General features: G+C 38.2%; 1 protein-coding gene across 11 annotated transcripts; it reads right to left on the bottom strand.

Annotated features, from left to right (window-relative positions):
- Positions 1 to 5: 5 nt before the first annotated feature.
- LOC128018714 (cold shock domain-containing protein E1) lies at positions 6 to 18,411 on the bottom strand. 11 transcript variants are annotated; one of them, XM_052604426.1, is made up of 23 exons: positions 18,302 to 18,411; positions 15,205 to 15,934; positions 13,296 to 13,449; positions 10,566 to 10,739; positions 9,669 to 9,867; positions 8,986 to 9,152; positions 8,399 to 8,485; positions 7,679 to 7,776; positions 7,500 to 7,581; positions 7,088 to 7,216; positions 6,761 to 6,886; positions 6,434 to 6,649; positions 6,198 to 6,338; positions 5,869 to 6,036; positions 4,857 to 4,871; positions 3,193 to 3,300; positions 2,896 to 3,071; positions 2,709 to 2,821; positions 2,507 to 2,626; positions 2,191 to 2,381; positions 1,945 to 2,108; positions 1,641 to 1,773; positions 6 to 1,435 (listed from the first exon to the last, which is right to left on the bottom strand). In XM_052604426.1, exons 3-23 carry the CDS (start codon positions 13,419 to 13,421, stop codon positions 1,388 to 1,390), a joined length of 2,781 nt encoding a protein of 926 aa, XP_052460386.1. In that variant the 5' UTR covers positions 13,422 to 13,449; positions 15,205 to 15,934; positions 18,302 to 18,411; the 3' UTR covers positions 6 to 1,387. The 11 variants fall into 11 exon arrangements, with proteins under 11 accessions (XP_052460386.1, XP_052460388.1, XP_052460387.1 ...); XM_052604428.1 differs by having other exon boundaries at positions 9,043 to 9,152; XM_052604427.1 differs by lacking the exon at positions 4,857 to 4,871.
- Positions 18,412 to 18,517: the final 106 nt, after the last annotated feature.

The raw sequence follows: 18,517 nt of genomic DNA, 5'->3' as shown, positions 1-18,517 counted from the left end.
ATACCTTTGATTCTCATAAAATGTTTATTTCAATGGTTTCATTCAAGACCATTAACAAAAGTATATAGGAGAACCGTAAAGTTCAACACAAACCCAGGGTGCTCCAGAGAATATTCAAGACAGTAATAGCTCCATATGTCATAAGAAGCACTGCAAAAAGCCTCTATTCATATAATCAAATTTCTCTGCATGTTTTAAAATTTTGCTTATTACATTTCCCCCACTTCTCATGTTCTGCACACATTTGCTTATATTATTCAGGTCCAACCAAGTAAAAGCATACATAGAGTATATTTTAACCCCCAGATAGTGGGGGTGGCGGGTGGTGGTGGGGGGGGGGGGGGGGTGCGGTTGCACACCTGTATTCTATAACTGTGGGGGGTTGGATAGCACACCACCCTATAACTGCTCTTATATTTTGGTGGATGTTTGGGAATAGAAACACCATTTATTTATTTTTTTGTTTGTTTTTAGGCACCTTTTTCTTTATTCATTAGCAGACATTAAGTAGAACACAAAGGGGGAAAAAATTGTAATTACATGTGCAAAGAAAGAAGGGCTATATAAAAAAGACTGCAGGCTACAAGATGCCATTAGGAATTCTGCACTTGCCATAAACAGATGGAGCATGTGAAATCAGGAAAATAACCAAAAATAGTAATTCACATCAAAAACCATACACAATCAGGTTCTGAGCGCAGAGGAAAATTTATTACGTTTTCAGATCCATGTTAAAACCTATGGAATTGGTATGGAAACGCAAGTGAAAAGAACCTCAAAGTCATTCTATTTCTTAGCAGAAAGAGCCTAGCATTATCTCAACTTCACCTGGGTGAAAAAGTCAACATGGGAAGAATTCAAGTGATACAGGAAGAATAAAGTATATATAAATGGAAGTCAAATACAGACAGGCAAAGCTACTCTAAAACAAAAACTCACTCACACAGCAGCAGGTGCAGAATTCCTGGCATTTCAATTTATGCAGAAACGAAAAACAGGTCAAGCAGTGCCCACATCTCAATCAAAGATATGAGAACTATGAAACCCTTTCCCATAACATCCTCTGCATAACCTTACAAGTTTACTTTTTCCAAACATGATGCATACCACACTCACACGCTCGAATAACACGAGGGGTTTTGCTCAAAAAAACAACCACACAAAAATGTCACACATACAATGAGATGAGATTTTTTTTTTGCAAGGGATCCTGACATGAAAGGAATTGTGTGTGCTAATTTTCAAGTCTTGAATTGTGTTTACGGGTGAGAGAGATAAAATGAGAGCGAAAAGAGAAACACAGCTCCCTTCCTCTGCCCTCTGTCTGATTGCTTTTCTACAAGGTGTTTCTTCCATAGTCAGGAGGAGGAAGAGGAGTGAACCGTACTCAGTCAGTAACACCGGGTTGGCGGGTTTTCCTCTCTACATTGAAGCCCTGTAGGAACAAAACAAGTCAATATAAAATGTGTCAATTGTTTTAGGCAATTTTCATGTCTGAAAGTATTCTGGACTGTCCCTTTAGAAGCAAAATCCTTCAATTTTGGTTGGGTAAATATTTTTCAAAATCATGCAAAAAATTGTTTTATTTACTTGGATTCAAGAATCAAGAAGTGGTAAACCGAGATGTAGTTTATTCTTACCTTTGAATTATCTGGGCCACGAGGCTGTCTGATAATGACAAGACGGGGGGCGTTGGTGTCATCAAGAGTGATGCTCTTCAAGCGATTGACCAGTCGGTCAGGTCGAGGTGTTGCTACTGGTTTTGGACCCTCACTGTGTAATAAATAAATAAAAAAACATGGAAAACCTCCCAAAAAGGAATACAAATCTGGTTTGATTAATTAAAAAGATTAAATTAAATATTTTAGCCAATATAAACCAAATATTTAACCACTCAATTTCTTTATATTATGTATGACTCAGATTCATACCCAACAGTCTTACCTGACTCTACGAACATTGCAGGCACTGCATTTGCCTGTCCGCTGGTTCAGGATAACTGAAAACTCCACTTCATCACCGGCCTGGAGCTCCAGGCCATCTTGAACCTCCTTGACGTGGAAAAACAGCTTCTTGCTCTCTCCAACTTCATATGTGATGAAACCAAACTAGGGAGGGAAAAAAAAACATTTTTAGCCAGTGCCTTAATTTAAAAACTACTTTACCACTTTCTTGCATCATTAGGTTTACCTGATCTTTGACGCACTCCACCAGGGCTCTACGCTGAGGGACAATGTTGCAGGCCATCTTTTGTCCTGTCTGGGCCACTGTATACAACTGAAATTTCACCATCTCACCCTTTTGCAGACAGTCACCTTTATTGGCCATACCAACGATGCCGAACGGATAACTCTGACCCTTACTGACTCCTGGTGAAGTGTCTGAGCAAAGAACAGTAGTTAATTACAAACGATCAGAGTTCATGGTCTCTAACATGACTATGAATTACTCCAGATGGATTTTAAAAACACGCAAAAAAAAAAAAAAAAAAAAGCTTGTCACTCACCTTCCTCTGTGATCTCAATAAGGCCTTGATAATCATTCTGAGAGGGGTCCACACTGCGCAAGGGCCGAACCACTTTCCCCAGGAACATGGTATTACTCGCATCCTCTTCTACTCCATTCACTGTCACACAGAGTTATGTTATTTGGATGAACCAATTATTAATGTATTAATGTCAAACCAATAAAAATTCTCTGCATCATACCAGCTGCAACTTTGGTGACCTTCTCAGCACTGATTTTGTTTCCTTTGCCCTTGGAGAGAGTGTACTCCACTGTATCCCCCAGGTCCATGTTATCCACATCCCCACATACCTCACTGCACACAATTCAGAGTAAATCATGATAATCAAAAACTATGAGTCAAAACCTTTCGGGAGACACTTTCATTACCTGTAGTGGAAGAAAATTTCCTGATCATGATTGGCTGTTTCTATGAAGCCGAAGTTATCCTTCAGTGTTGCTATGTATCCCAGAAGCCTATTGGTGCCAGCAGCACGATTAAGGATCTTGAGGGACACAGCACTTTGCTGTCCGGTGCGTTTCACCTCACTGATGGAGAACTCCACCTAGTGGAGACATTGGGATTTACATTAAAACAAATACTCAGGTTGAAAAACTAGCTTATTAATTCAAGGATAAATTCAGCAAGCAAAAGTAACACTGGAGCACAGTGACAGTCTAATGTACCTTGTCTCCAAGCTGTGGGTAAGCGCCTCCCTCCAGGTCTTTAATATAGTAGGGAATAGTGCTCTTCACTCCACTCTCTTCATAAGCAATCGAGCCTTCCTCTGCATCCTGGTGACAACACAAATACACACATTCACATTAAAAACCAACAACATTTACCAACACATCCAGAACTGAGGTGAACTCAGTAGACTGATATACTGTAGACTCATGAGATGAACAGTCAGGATGTACGTCATTTTAAAGGTGACATCAAGGAAATCTGGGGGAAGTCGTGGCCTAGTGGTTAGAGAGTTTAACCCACTTTGGATGGGTTAAATGCAGAGCACGAATTCTGAGTCTGGGTCACCATACTTGGCAGAATGTCATGTGACTTCTGATTTTTTTTCCAGTTTTAAGTTCTATAATCGGGTCCCTAGTGCATCTACCAACCCAGGAAACATGAATAAAAGTAATCCAGTAAGTCTTTTTCTGCAAGCATCTGAAAAAACGAGCGTGTTTTTGTGACGTGGCAAAGGGATCTTTCTATAATATCAACACCCCTTTATATGCTAATTTCCAGTCAACGGCACCGCTCAACAATATACCAGTTCTAATGCCATGGCAAAAGTTTGAGCACAGCATGCAAACTGTTCTATTGTTAGCTGCACAGACAAGCACAGAACACTATTTAAAGTCCCAGCCTCAGCAGAAACAAGAGTGCAGTGGATTCACTTATTTACTGTACATTACCCTGCTGCCACACAGATCTAGCATAAACATGCCATCTCTTTCCCCGGTGTTTATTTTCACAGACACGACAGACAGTTTTTGTAAATCATGTATTTTTAACAAACTTGTGTGTATTTGATAGTTTAAGCACAATAAGCCATGTAAGAGAACTTAGTTTAGTACTCAACATGCCGTTTTTCTTCCAGTGCATGCGATTCAGATTTTTTTTGTCAAGAGTATCTGAGGTACAAGCTGTAAAGAGGGCGGAGAACAGCAGCTTATTTGCATTTCAAAGATACATGCACCAAAACAGCAGGTTTCTACTTCCTCTCAAAATAGGCATTTTCAAAATATAATAAATGATCTATGGGGTATTTTGAGCTGAAATACTATGAGTGCTCCTCAAGATTAAGTAAAGAAATTAGACCTAGTTGTACACTAAATTTATATTTTTTGATTAGTGTCAATGCTGAAGGTTATTTTCAACACTTCAGACTGAAATCACATGAGGACCATGTAAACAAGATTAAGTATCTGGCTACCAGTGGCCATAAATTGTGAAACTTGTAGCTTTGCCTTATAGAATAAATATCCAAAAAGATGCAAAGCATGGGAAAAATTTGTATTCACACAATAAGTAAATAAAGAAACTCAAACATCCAACACATTACAATATTTAGCCATCATGCACACACTTACAAAAGGAGTAAAACTGTTCCAAAACATTGTCAGTCACGGTTTGGAACACATTTGTGCCTTAATTGCGTGAGTGACAGAAAGCGAACCATTATACCCCTCACACAAGAATGCACACACTGAGTGGCACAGCTTGGTTGAGTTGGTTATGGTTAAGAGGTTAACATGTCTGTATGATTTAAAGCTGGTAAATCAATCTCAGCTCATGCCAACAGGCTTCATAACCAAACAGTCAAGGACATACAGATCAAACTGACCTTTTCAACTTTAACCTTAAAAAAAAATAAAAAAAAAGAAGAGAAATATGGAGGATTAGACATCCAGATTTTACTATACTACTCAAAATTACTATAAGTAAAATCTCAATCTGGGTACTTAAATTGTCCCCAATACGTTAAAGATGATGTTATCAGAACAAACATCTAACAGTATAACTGAACAGTCTACACTGTGGAGGAGAGGCAGCATGTAGAAAACAGCAGCCTACCTTGTCTTTTTTCTAATGAAGATGAGCATGGTTACAAAAACAATAAAATAAAATAAAACAAAACAGAAAAAAGGTCAGACAAAAAAATAGTAGCATTTTATAGCACCTCAAAGACTTCTATTGTTTTTTTTGTGTGCTTGTGTCAATTCAGAGACAGACAAGCAGATGCAGGATACAAAAGCAAAATTAAAAACAAAAATACTGAGCAACTAAATTCCTCTATTTATAAACTCACTCTTTATAATTTTGACTGATGGTTCTACACAAAACCCTAACAGATGTGTCCTTCAAGAAGAAACACATTAAAATCAACTGCATATACACTACCTTTCAAAAGTTTGGGATCATTACAGTTTTCTTTATTCAGCAAGGACACACTAATTTGATCACTTAATTTTACAGAAGAAACAATGTTTAAAAATAGTATTTTGAGCTTTCTGTTTCAAGAATCCTGAAAAAAACGTATCACCATTTCCACTAAAATATTTAGTACAATTGTTTTAAATATTGAGAAAAAATGTTTCATGAGCATCAAATCAATATTATAATAATCTTCTGAAGTCTAGTGTAATGACTGCTTTGTCATCATAAGGATTAACTACATTTTAAAACAAATACAAGTTATTTTAAATTGTAACGATTTCACAATATTACAGTTTTACTGCTTTTTGGATCAAATAAATGTAGCCTTGGTGAGCATAAGAAACCTCTTTCAAAACCACCTTGACAATCCCAAACTTCTGAACTGTAGTGTAGATTCAGGAAGTAAAGAATCAGCCTACCTTCTCTTTGCCCTTGCTGGGGCTGGAGTTCTTGTTGGTTGTAGCAGGCACAGCTTCTTTCTCCACAACTCCCATAAAACGCAGCTCAGATTGAGTGTGGAACGACACTGTGCCCTTGGGCAGCTTTTTGATCCGCACTGCATGGTTCCTTTGGGCTGACAGCATGTCCTGATAGAGGAATAAGGGGATGTAAGACCACAACTACAATTTACATACATACTAATATCCAGCAAACAAGATGGCCAAATTACGTTGAACTGTCTAATAGTCCATCAAACATAAACAAGAACACAAAAGTGCTTCTGGTGTGGTGGTGTCTGGGAACTCACAGGGACTACAGTGAATTCCACTTCATCAGAAATGTGCAGCTGGCTCTCTTCCAGAACTTCGCTGAAATGGAAGAACATTCGGGCATCACGGTCCACACATTTGATGAAGCCGAAACCATCACGCATGGCAGCTATCACACCCTGCACAAAAAGACAAGGAGAGAGCCAAAGCCAACATTAGCAAAAAATAAAACATCCTTGCAAGGAACCACAAGTACAAAGTTCTGCAGTCGCACCATTTCACGGGCCTCCTTTGTGAAATGGAAGGTATCGGGGAGGATGTCGATATTTGTGGCTCTCTCCAGTTTGTCACGACGGTCAGTGGATATATTGAACTGGACATGGTCGCCCTCAAGCAGCGTCACTTTGGACTTGCTGTCCTTCTCACCGAATAGCAGCTCTTTGTCAGTGAAATTAATTCTGGCACTGATTCGCCCAGGCAGTGGGTCATTCTGAGAGAGACAGATGAAGTCTTATTCGGATTTAACATCCAAGCAGGATCTATTATGGTAATGTTATCCTGGGAGTCTTGGAAGACTAGTGGCAAGAGCTGATTCACAAACCTGATTCTTGTTGGGGACCTTGGGAATAACCTTGTTGACAGTTCCCTCGAAAGTCTCAATACTGATGTCCTCAAATATAACGGTACCCTGAGGCAACAGTCTCACATCTGTGGCCACTTCCTTGCCCTATGAGACGCACACAGAAACAATCTCAATACAGCTGTTTGAAATGGCAATGCATCTCACGACTATTGATTTCACTCAGTGTTTTAAAGTAAAATCTTTTGAATCTTATCAGAGAGTATTAGATACTAACCAAAGACCAACAGATCATCAATTAAAGCATTTTGCTCATTAAAAAAAAACATTTCTCCATCAACTGCTCACATTTCTTTCTTTAATGCTGAATTCCACATCATCTCCAGCTTGTAGAGCTTCCAGATCTCCTTTAAACTCACTGTAGTGGAAGAAGATCTCCTTCACAACATCTCCTCGTTCAATGAATCCAAAGGCCTCCTGCAATAAGAATATAGTTTTGAAGTAAACCTAACAAACAAAAAGTATTTGAAAATGCTTAAATTCAAAATTTGAAAATGTAATAATTTGTAAATAAACCATTTACCACTATACAAGTTATTGCTAAACCTACACAACTTCATGTGACTATTCTAGCAGAACGCTGAGATAAGAGAAGTCTTTTGCTATTCTCTTTCCCACCAGAGGGCAAGATCCCCATTTCGTTGGTTTAATGTCTGAAAAACACAACTACTGCAAACTTATCTTTGAATCAGATCCTTACCTTGGTGGCACAAACAACTCCCTGACATCTTGACTGTTTCTTCTTTACCAATACAATGTTGTGAGCACTAACAGCACCAGTGCTGAAAAAACAAAAAATAATCAATTTTCACACCCAACATTTTTTGCTCTTTTGAAATGATACAGATTTCAAAAAAGACAATACAGTAATCTACTTACTGCTTGTTGGTCTCCATGTAAAAATTGACTTTATCGCCGGTATCTAAAGTCACATTTCCTTCTATATCCTCAGGGGTGTAGGTCAAATAAAACACTTCCTGTGAAAAGATTCAAACCACAAACTATCATCGGTGTGCCATAAAGACCAGTTTATGAACCACAGAACTGTTATCACCCAGCTTTTCTTTTGGTTTGAGAAGCTATACGTCACAAAAAGGTCTTAAAAGGGGGAAAGATGAACGAATGTCCACTTTCTGAAACTTGTTTAAATGACTTAATAGGCTATTTATTTTCAAACTTTTTTACATTTTAATCTGGACTAACACATGCCCTAGATATAGTTTGAAAATATTTGATTCATTATTGTTCAGTGACACTTAACATTAAGTGTCCATTAGTTAATTTATTAGTAAAACAAACTGCCAATGAAAAATTCTTCTAAGCATTCATTAATCTTAATTTCATTATTAAATAACACGTTGTTGAAGCCAAAAGTTGCTTCGGTGTTAATGAACTCGAACTAACTTCAACAGCTGTTAAAAAAAAAAAAAGTTAAACCTATTATACTTTGATATTTTCTGCAACTGAATTTTAATACCGTGATATACCGTATATACAGTGATAAAAGCATTAGCAAATAACCGGAAAATGAAAATTTGAGTCACATGCCTCGTCTAAAATGTATAAGAAACTCTTCAAATGAGAATAAAGGACACTCACCCCGTTTCTCTCATAACACACACTGCCCGTGGGCACTTGGCCAGGTGCAGACTTCCCGTCCAAGTGAGAGGGGATAGCTGACACTACCTGAAGAAAGGGGATTTGCAAACAGACAACACGGGGTTAGAGGCTGCATTGGTGAAAGAAAGATTAACCATGTTTAAAAGCTAAACACCACAGATACGCAACATGTTCTGAACTAAACACAGATAAAAACAAAACAAAAAGAAGGATATTACATATAAGATTTGACTTGTACAGAGTTCAAAAGAACCACTCATAAATTGAATATTTAAGTATCAATTTATCAAATCAAGATTTGTTTCTCTCAAATCTATTTTTAAATGAAGATGAAAAGTTCTCTAACAAGACCGCAAAACACAAAGACAATCAAGCTCATTGTGAACCCACACAAAACGAAGCTTTAGCATCAGGTCAGTTAAGAGGACTGCTACTCCTAATAATTGAAACCAGTGATTTATGTATTTTCCAGGTCAATATGGATTAAAAATGAGCTTGAAACCAACAATGACTGACATTAATGGGACAAGGTCAAAAAAACACAAAAGTAAAATGTGTTCCTTAACTGGATGAATAAAACCATGCAGCACAGTTAAAGGAGAGGCGTGCAAGTCAGGCCCCACCTGCCCAGAAATTCGCTCTTCTGGCAACATTTCTGCCTTGATTTTTACCAGCTTCACCGCAATTGGTTTGCCAGTGCGTCTATCAGACGACACCTCAAACTCCACATCATCTGAAAAGTGACAGAACAGACAAATCATGGAAATCAGTTCCTGCATTAAGACATTACAACACAAATATTTACTGCTTGTATTTTTGGCAACAAGGTCAAGTTATTGAATATAGAGACAAAACATTTGTGATGATTTTACCAGAGATTTGTACCCCAAAGTTTTAATAATTGTTGTATTTTGGCCATAAGCTCTTCTTAAAGAACCACCAATAGTCTAGTTTAATGATTCTTCCTGATCTTGTAACTCCCAAGAAAGAAATGGTTAAAATGGAAATAAACGTCATATTTCAGAAGCAAAAAATGGCAACAGACTTAGTAGGTTTAACTGATTTCCTTGAAAGAAATGAAGCAGTGTTTCAGCAATTTTAAATGACAATTCAAAATGCTGGTCCATTCAATGATTTTTTTGGTACTACACATGACCAAAAAGGTTATCATCAAAAGGCTAAATGTCATTTTTAGTTAAATTGTTCAACCCTATTTCCTGCCATTTCACAAACCACATTCAGCTCATACCTCCAATCTTCAGCTCCTGCAGGTTGCCGTTGTACTGAGAGCAGTGGAAGAAGAGGCGGGCTTGTCTCTCAGAGCACTGAATGAAGCCGTATGATGCTAGCAGTTTTTCAACCACTCCAGTCTCACGAATTCCCATGCTCGTTCCATTGGCAAAGCCACCATGGCCATTATTATGCAGCAGACTGGGGTCAAAACTCATCTATTGAGAAATAAGACATAGAATAAGTTAAAAATGCACTTGCTCAATTTTCGCCATTCAGCACTCTCCACACATCCGACTGCTTCACAACCGCTCAGAACACAAATGTGGAAATGGTAAAATGGGATGAAACAGGATTTTAAGTGCTGAAAGTATTTGCAAGAAAAATAAAAATTTTAAAGAGGGGAAATGCTGTCCCAGTAATATGTTGTGGCATGTAGGTATTGGTTTCTCTTCTCCATTTGGTCTGCTTGACCTGGTTCCCTGATCAAGTAGATCAAATTGACCAGGATAAATCTGCTGTACCTGCACAATACTAAAGAACATACAAATGCAAGTACCACCGGTTTCATACTTAAAAAAAAAAAAAAAAAAAAAAAAATTCATGCCTTTAATCCACTTCACACTGACTTAACTAATTATATTAGTTTACGCACACAAACAAACTCGTCTCCTCATTCAAAGTTAGGATTAGGTCTCTGTGTAGATTTTCAACCATAAATCAAGTGAAATGTAAACGGTCGGCAGGCATGTGGTCAAAGGTTAGACAATCAAAAACAGATTTTATGGACCCAAAAAGCCCTGTAAAGCCAAAAGCTTTACAACTCCTAAACTTAAGAGCATGCAGTTACAGTGTCAGGTTTTCTTTGCCAGTGAGGACATCAAGCCGCACAGACTGTCCCATCATGCCCACTTACAGATCGCTGATACAAAGGGGTCCGCTTTTGTTTTTTGCCCCCTGATGCACGAGACGCATGGCATGAGACTGAGGCGGAGCGGGGGATTGGCTGACTTGAGGTGGAGGGGGTGGGGGCAGCAACAGGGGTTTCTGAGGCCTCCATCTTCAGGTGAAGGTAGGGGGAGGTGAGACACTGAGGGGGATAAGGGGGAAGGGAGGAGTGGATATTTAAAAGTAAATGATAACACTAGCTAAAATTAAGGATAACCAAACAGAAAGAGCCAATAGAGGGCATCAAAAACAGCCCTACTGAGAAGTTCAACTCAAAAAAAGAAAAAAAGAGTGGGCCAATTGGGGCAAGAGGAGTGGTTATGAACAAAGGCGGAGTTTATCCGAGTTCGAGATGGTCGGCACTGCTGTTAATTTCTAATGTTTTCATATGAAGCTACCGGCTATCATCAACATTTAAGACATTTAAAAAAATTAAATGACAAAACTCACTTCAAATCATCCTTGAGATTCGCAAAACAGCAAGTGCATTTCTCAAAACAACAAATAGCAAAACACAATGGATTACCTGCAAAAGCCAGTCTCTTGATCAAAATCCTTAGTTCATCTCTCAAAAATAAATATCTGTGTCAATGAACATGTCAGTGCCATCAGAATGACAAGTCCTTGTGTCATAGTTTATGGATAAGATAGTCAAAGCGCTTTTTCATGTCAATATAACAGTGTACTCTGGAAGAAAGTTCTGATGTAAACTATGGCAACTGTTTTGGATGACAGTTACTGTATTGAACAGTATGCCATATGCTTACGTATGCCATATATCCATTTCAAAAGTAAGAATTTACACATTACTGCGTGTGGAATATTGATTGAAAGAGACTGGATAGAATTCCCAGTTATACTTTTACTAGTGGTCTGACTAAAATAAATAACCTTTACAATGTCATTGTGACATAGAAAAGGAAAATATGGGCACAAAGATGAAAATAAGTGCATTATTCAGATTTTGTAACTCTTTGTGTTGTCTTCTGTCTATACGGTATAAGCTTTCTAACTAAAGATTCATGAGATGGACCTTTGAGCTATTTCAGAGAAATGGTTCATCATTGGTTCATCATCTACATTCTCTTCATTACTCAAGTTTCAATTGCACAATTCATGCCAAATTTACAAAAAGTCTAATAATAATAATAATAATAATAATAATAATAATAATGTGTAAAATTAATAAATGTGCTTGGCAGTTTATGACAACTTGATTAACCATTTTGCATTTAATGACTTACACGATGAACTAAAGACTAGATGTTTTGAGTAAGATTATTGAACAGAAAACTATATAATACATTGAGCAACATGACATTAGCAACTGATAATGTAGGAAACTGCAGATAAAGTGCATAATCAATTGCATGAATGTACAAAAGCAATCGCAGCTTGTTCAAAAGAATGAGAAACTGGTTTTATGATGTGTATAAATGACTAGATGATGTGGAGGTTGTACAAGTAGTTTTGAGAATTTCATTTCTGATTTGAGAAATGCACCAAATTGACTGAGAAAAACTGTAAGTGGTCAAATTTCCATAACTTCCATTAAAGGCAAGTTAAAATGGCTGGTGTCAAATTTACAGGAACATTCAAAGCCATGGAAGTAACAAGTCTGGCTTAAAGTAATGACAAGGCAAGTATGCTTGCATTTGTATTTTATTTGACTAAAAGCATCCAAAGAATGACAAGCGTAACTGACGCATGGTAATGTCAATTTACTCGACCAACAAATGACCATATCCATTACAACAGCTGTACTATTGGTACAGTTCACCAATATTAACTTTACACTATGGTACATTCCAATGTCACGCTATCACGCTATTTAACTTTCACTGCTACGTTCAAGGAGAATGTTACATTTTAGTAATGGGTTGTAATAATTGTGAAATGTGTATTCAGCCAGAGAGGTTGCATTTTGCATTTAAGCATGTGAGTGACTAGAATACTTATTGTGCAGACAATCATAGGTGAATCTAAATTTTATTGCAACAAACTTAATGTGAACAGGCCTTAACGCATAGTTCACCTAAAAATGAAAGATATCTTTGTTTACTCACACTACCTGTAATTCCAAACCATATGACTGCCTTTCTTCTGAGAAACACAAAAGACGACAAATGTATGGACAAAACAACCCTTCAAATGAAATTATTTTTGATCCACAGAAGGTCAGAAAAGTAAATGACACTTATTTTTGGGTAAACCGTACAAGGAGACATGCTCAAGGAAAATGTGTTAGTTTGATGAAGCAACTGTGAATGGCACTGCTAGACTACACTGTAACAGCAAATGGTTAGATGACACAGACTCTGACTAGCCTCGACCACTGGGCCAGAACATCGAAACCGATACAGGTTTTTACTCCGCAATAAAAGCTTTGATTCACTGTGTCAAACAACAAAGCCTAATATCCATTTCCTGCCAATCATGCATGGTTCAACAGCAGCTGACTGAATAAACAAATCTAGGTTTAGCTACTATATTTGTCTAAGTGGAATCATCTTTGTTCTTGCCGCTCCACCTCTCGTTGCTGCTCGTCTCTACGGCAAGTGATCGAGGCCAGCCTCTAAGCCTAGTGATCAGGATGGAGTATAGGAACAGCGCAGAGAGGGGCGACGGTGGGTGTTTAATGAACAAGTTCGGGAGAGTGGGGGACAGTGGGGTGGAGAGCGAATGGCAGGGCACTTACAGATCGGCCGTAGGGTGACAGGCTGAGCCCGATGGGCGAGGTGCTGTTCAGGTCAGCGCTAAGGAATGCTGCAGGTGGCGATGCCGGCAAGGTAAACTCGACAAAACCTTTCCAGGGACTACCCATAATTCTCCCATACAGTGGCCACAGTTTTCTGAGTATAGGTTTTATTTTTAAGCCGTTGTGTTGCAGCTCTTCCTACATCATACATATTAAGCCCCTTTCACACTGCGATTCCGAAAAATACACAGGTAATTTGTCCTGGCAATTGTTCCCAGGTCGCTAGATTTTGCCCCTTCACACTGCCAGTGATTACCCGGAATATTTGCGTGTGTTCACACATAACCCGAAATGGTCCCGTAGACACGTAACATCCTAATGTCACATGTAATGTACGAGTCAAAAACGCTAGGCATGTTAACTTTCACTGAAGCTGGCGAACGATCTCAGCTTCGTTACAGTTTGCACATATTTCTTTCATCGCGAACGTTGATCTGCCTTCAAAACAGCTGGTAAAAGAGTCACGCATCATCACTACAACACAACCTTTATATCATTAGTTCTGGCTTTTGTTCATACCACGCTAGTTGCGGGACTGAACCCGGCAATGTTACTAGGTCCCCAACCCGGGACCAATCCTGGGATGTGTTTGCGTTCACACAGAAGATGACCCAGCAATGTTCCAGCAATTTTTCGGGTCCAATGTGCAGTGTGAAAGGGGCTTTAGAGATCTGTGCTTGAGTAAACAATGAGTGAATTAAAGCTGTGCTAGATTTCAATTCATTAATGTTGAATACGACAAACAAGAAAATTAGTGGGGAAAAAATCTGAAGTACAATCACCAGAACAGTGCACCCTGAAATTCTGTCCTTTACTCACCTTTCGTTCCAAATCCATAAGATTTTGTATTGTTTTAGGAAAACAAATTATAGTATTAATTCTCTGATCTCTAATCATCACTCTGGTTTAATTAAAAATATCTTCATCTGTGTTTTAAAAATGAAAAAAGTCTTATTGGTTTGGAACAACATGAGGGTGAATACATTTAAATTTGGGGGTAAACCATTCCTTTAATTCTCAAATAGTTCATCTGTTTTCCACCTTATTTTTCAATGTGGAAGTAAGCCGTTTTCTGTGAATGTGCAAGATTTCCAGGTTCATTAGCCACTGTAGGGAAATAACGAGAATAACAGTGCAGTAAACGGAAAAACCTTTGCACTACAAACCACTGTGCTCAATTAAAATTAACAAATTCAAATAGTATGGTGACATGACTATTTGATATTTTCAATCAGCAAAATTTGCTGTTTTGTCCAGCTAAAAATAGCTGGAAGCCAATGACACAGGAAACCAGTCCCATAAAATGTACAAATGTCCTCTCACTGGAAAAATAAGGTGGATTTAGAGCATGATAATACGAATGATCTCGGTTCCAAAAACTACTGAGATGACTACATATACACCTTTTCAATGAAACACAAGTAATAGAGAGACAAAAAAAACAAAAAAACATCCAAGATGGTGATCGTAGAAAGAGATGTCAATTAAAATATCTTTAATTCAGTTCATACTAAATATGTAGATAAAAAAGGTACATTCAGTTAGATTCTTATATTTCAGTTTTACATTTTTTACAGTTTTTATTAGCACTGCTAGTTAACTTAGCATGATGCTAATGCTAAACATTCTGTTAGGATGCTAGCTTAGAAAGCGGCTCACTAGTTTTAGGAACAGAGAAACACATTTTCAACCTTTTTAACTTTAAATTCAGAGATTGCGCAATATACAGCATGGACAATTGGCCTGTTTTGGCACACTGTATATCATAAAAGAACAACAAGACCGACAAATAAGGATTCTTCATTAGATTAAGGGGAAAAAAGTGTGAGGAGTGTGTTGCATGGCTTACCTTGTTCTGTTGTCTCGGAAGGATGTAATGATTTGGACCAATTAATCGATGTTCAAGACTTGGATCACACACGCGCACACACACTTGTAAGGCTCACCTCTCAGGCACACGCTCTAATTACAAAAAAAAACAAAAAAAAAAACAAAGAGCCAAAAAAAAATTCAAATAAAAAGGCAAGTGCAGGTGAACACTGCTTTTGAAAAATAGTGAACAGAAAATCAAGAAAAAGACTGGGGGTAGGGAAGGGGAAAAAGATCAGGGAGGGATTCGGTATGCAATTGACAAAGAAAAAGGTCAAAATCTGAAAAGACTAGCAGACAGCAGCCCTCTCCACACCCCAGAGGAGGACGAGGTGCGGGGAGGATAAGGAGGGCTTGGTTCAGCGTTGGGACGTGTGCTTTTTCAAAGCTGTTGAGTAGGCACAAACTTCTTGTCTCAGATCAGGTCTCGCCTTCGCTGTTAACGGTGATGGCTGGTTGCTACGCTCGTTGCGGCCTGGTTCTGTTTCTTAAATCTTTGGTTTGCTCATTTGGTTGTGTCGTGTTGCTTTAGTTTTTCTCGTTTGTAGCAGTGCAGTTCTTCTTGTCTTCAGAGTTGTTGTACCGCTGGGGGTCGTTTTGGGGATGTTCGTTATGTTTTCTTTTTCCTTGACGTTTCTTCTGACCGATCAATGATCTGAACTTGAAGTAGGTTTCAGATGGTACAAAAATCAATTCAGTTTCACTTCATACTGTTTGGGAGAAAAAACAAAAAGGATATTAGATCACACAGATAAGTTACACATTAAATGTGTTTAGTCCAACAAATATGTATATTAATCTAATTCAGGTCCAGTTTATTAAACTAATTTTGCCCCTACTCCCAGCCTTCATATATGATTTAACAATCAATCCCCTCAGCCACATTCATTTAATGTGGGTTAAAACACCATGTAACGCTCCTGTTGATACACAGGCCTAAAAATAAAGTATCCTCAGCACCCTCATGTACAGAAGAGCAGCTGACTGAATACACAAGAGGATCAACAAGTCTCAGCGTGAACCAGCAGTTGGCTGAATATTTATGGAATACATTCAAATCAAGCAGTCAACAACTGCACATATCCAGCATGCCAATCATTCAGTTCCCTCCGGTTTTTTACACATGAGCTGGGAAGATCAAATAGCTTAATATATAGGTCAGTTCATTACTTGCTTTGATGGATCAAGTATACAGTTATCAAGTAAATGGATGGAGACTACATATTACTGAGCCAGACAATTTTATTTTGCAAGTCACAATGTGTCGTACATCCAACTGTAATGGATTAAATAAAAAATAAAATAAAAACAGCATGCTGAGGACTTGGTTCCAATGGTTGTTAACTAGATTTGGAGGTGTTGATCACTGATCTATAACAGAGAACATATAAAGCTCAGTTGATCCAAAAGTGGCGGCAGATAAATTGTTCTCAATTAGATCTATAATATGCATTAAGAAAACACATAGGATGAATGTTCAGTTCATGTTGACAAAAAAAAAGTGTGGGGAACAGGATAAGATCTGTTCATGTCCTCGGAGTCGGAAAAAACTAACAGCATCAGGTGAACAAACCTTGAGAGCACATTGTGTACCTAGCTTATTTACAACCTCATGGTTTCAGTGAGAATTAAAGGGACAATTCAGACAAAAAATACAATATTCGTTACTTTATGGCAATAGTCTGTATTACGAAAAGCACGTATAGGTTTGAAATTACCAACCGAATACCAAGAAAACGTAAATACCGGTATTTTACGAGAATGTGTACAATGTGATTAGTATTTTAAAAAGCACAATGAATCCTAACCGGCAATGACATAGTATGAATTCCTTATTCTATATTACTACGGAAGAGGTAAATCCTGTGGAAAAACAGGTGATTTGATCGCGCCTACAGCCCACACGTTTATAGACCTAAGCTCGTGACGTCAGCACCCCCAAGCGCATGCTGCTCAGCTGCGATTGACAGCGGCCCAAATAAACAAATCACGACCTTGCAAAGTACATTAGGACAACGGTTTTCGTTCACAAGTTAAGTTTCATCAACAAGCGAAATTTAGATTTCTACAACTTACATGAATGACAAAATCAGGACATGAAGCTAAGTGACGCAAGCAGCGCTTGAGCAATAGCTGGCAGTGGTTCCACCTGGAGCTCATCTAGAGACAAATTAACTAGCAATGCCTTTTCAGACAAAACAACTCCGACATATACTACTCCTATGAGTATATAGGATTAAAACAAACACAAATGTTTAAAAGTAGACTCTAGGGCATTTCAAAATGAGAGAACATGACAGTTATCAAGCCATTTCAAAGTATTTACTTCAATTGTTCAACCTCAACTGGAAAATCATGGAAATGTAATTTCCCTTGTAGGAAATAATTTCACCAAAATTGCTCTTGCAGAAAATTCTGTAGCAGGGTTTAATCAAAAACACGTTCTCTAAAAAATTGTTTTAGGTTTTAAGTGATTTTAATTACTTTCCAGGGCCTGCAAAATTACAATTCCCACATAACGTTACCACGATATTTACAGGCTATCATGAGCATACGAACATGGGTTTTAGTAAGAACTCGTTTGGAAAGCAAATTAATTTTTTTCTGTCCTAAGAAAATGGGGTTAAGTTGTTTAATTGAATTTACTATGTGTCGTGATCCTGTCGGACTTAAAATAAATCACTCAGCCCGACAACAAAGGCACGCGGCAGCGGCTGTCGGGTCACGTTGGGCCGCCGCTGCCGCCTCGACTGGTCGGCTTCGTTTCTTAATACGTGACCTTTACAAAATATCTCCCATGACTTGTTTAGAAGATTTCGAAGTTAGTTTCGTATTGTTTTAAACGACTCTTCGTCAATAACAGTGCTTTAAGCGCTGGCTAACATGCTAAACCGCTAGAGTACACGCAGAGGAAACACTGCCCCCACCCTAAACCATCTAACTTAACGGTCAAAAACAGACAGGGATATTAAAAAAAAAAAAAGTGATATAAACGCAACCGTCGGAAGTTTAAACGTTCATATAGCCGTATAAGAGTTATGTGACAACGCAAAATTTAATATAAAAGAAAAACTCACCCCAACAGCTTTCAGCACTGTCACCAGCGCCGCCATAAGCAGCACGGCACATTACGTAGTGAGGAGCTGCGCTAACTCTCGCGATATTAAAACAATAACGTGTGAACTTTGGGGGGATACACCACTGGGTCAGAGGTCACAATCAACCAACTCATTTACGTTACCCTGTAAAATACAGATTAACTTTCCTCTATATTTTAAACATGTTAAATATTA

The sequence above is a fragment of the Carassius gibelio genome, chromosome A8 (assembly GCF_023724105.1).
Source record: "Carassius gibelio isolate Cgi1373 ecotype wild population from Czech Republic chromosome A8, carGib1.2-hapl.c, whole genome shotgun sequence".
In the NCBI taxonomy this organism is placed as follows: Eukaryota; Metazoa; Chordata; class Actinopteri; order Cypriniformes; family Cyprinidae; genus Carassius; species Carassius gibelio.
The sequence above is the reverse complement of the archived record's forward strand: the minus strand, read 5'-3'. Positions and strand labels throughout refer to the sequence as shown.

What these genes read in the sequence shown, in the direction of transcription:
- LOC128018714 (XM_052604426.1), bottom strand. Translation starts at nt 13,421, where the DNA reads ATGGGTAGTCCCTGGAAAGGTTTTGTCGAGTTTACCTTGCCGGCATCG. An exon ending in TGTCACCCTACGGCCGATCT is followed by an intron (nt 10,740 to 13,295) that starts GTAAGTGCCCTG and finishes TATCCCCCTCAG; the next exon opens with TGTCTCACCTCCCCCTACCT. An exon ending in TGCAATGTTCGTAGAGTCAG is followed by an intron (nt 1,774 to 1,944) that starts GTAAGACTGTTG and finishes TTTATTACACAG; the next exon opens with TGAGGGTCCAAAACCAGTAG.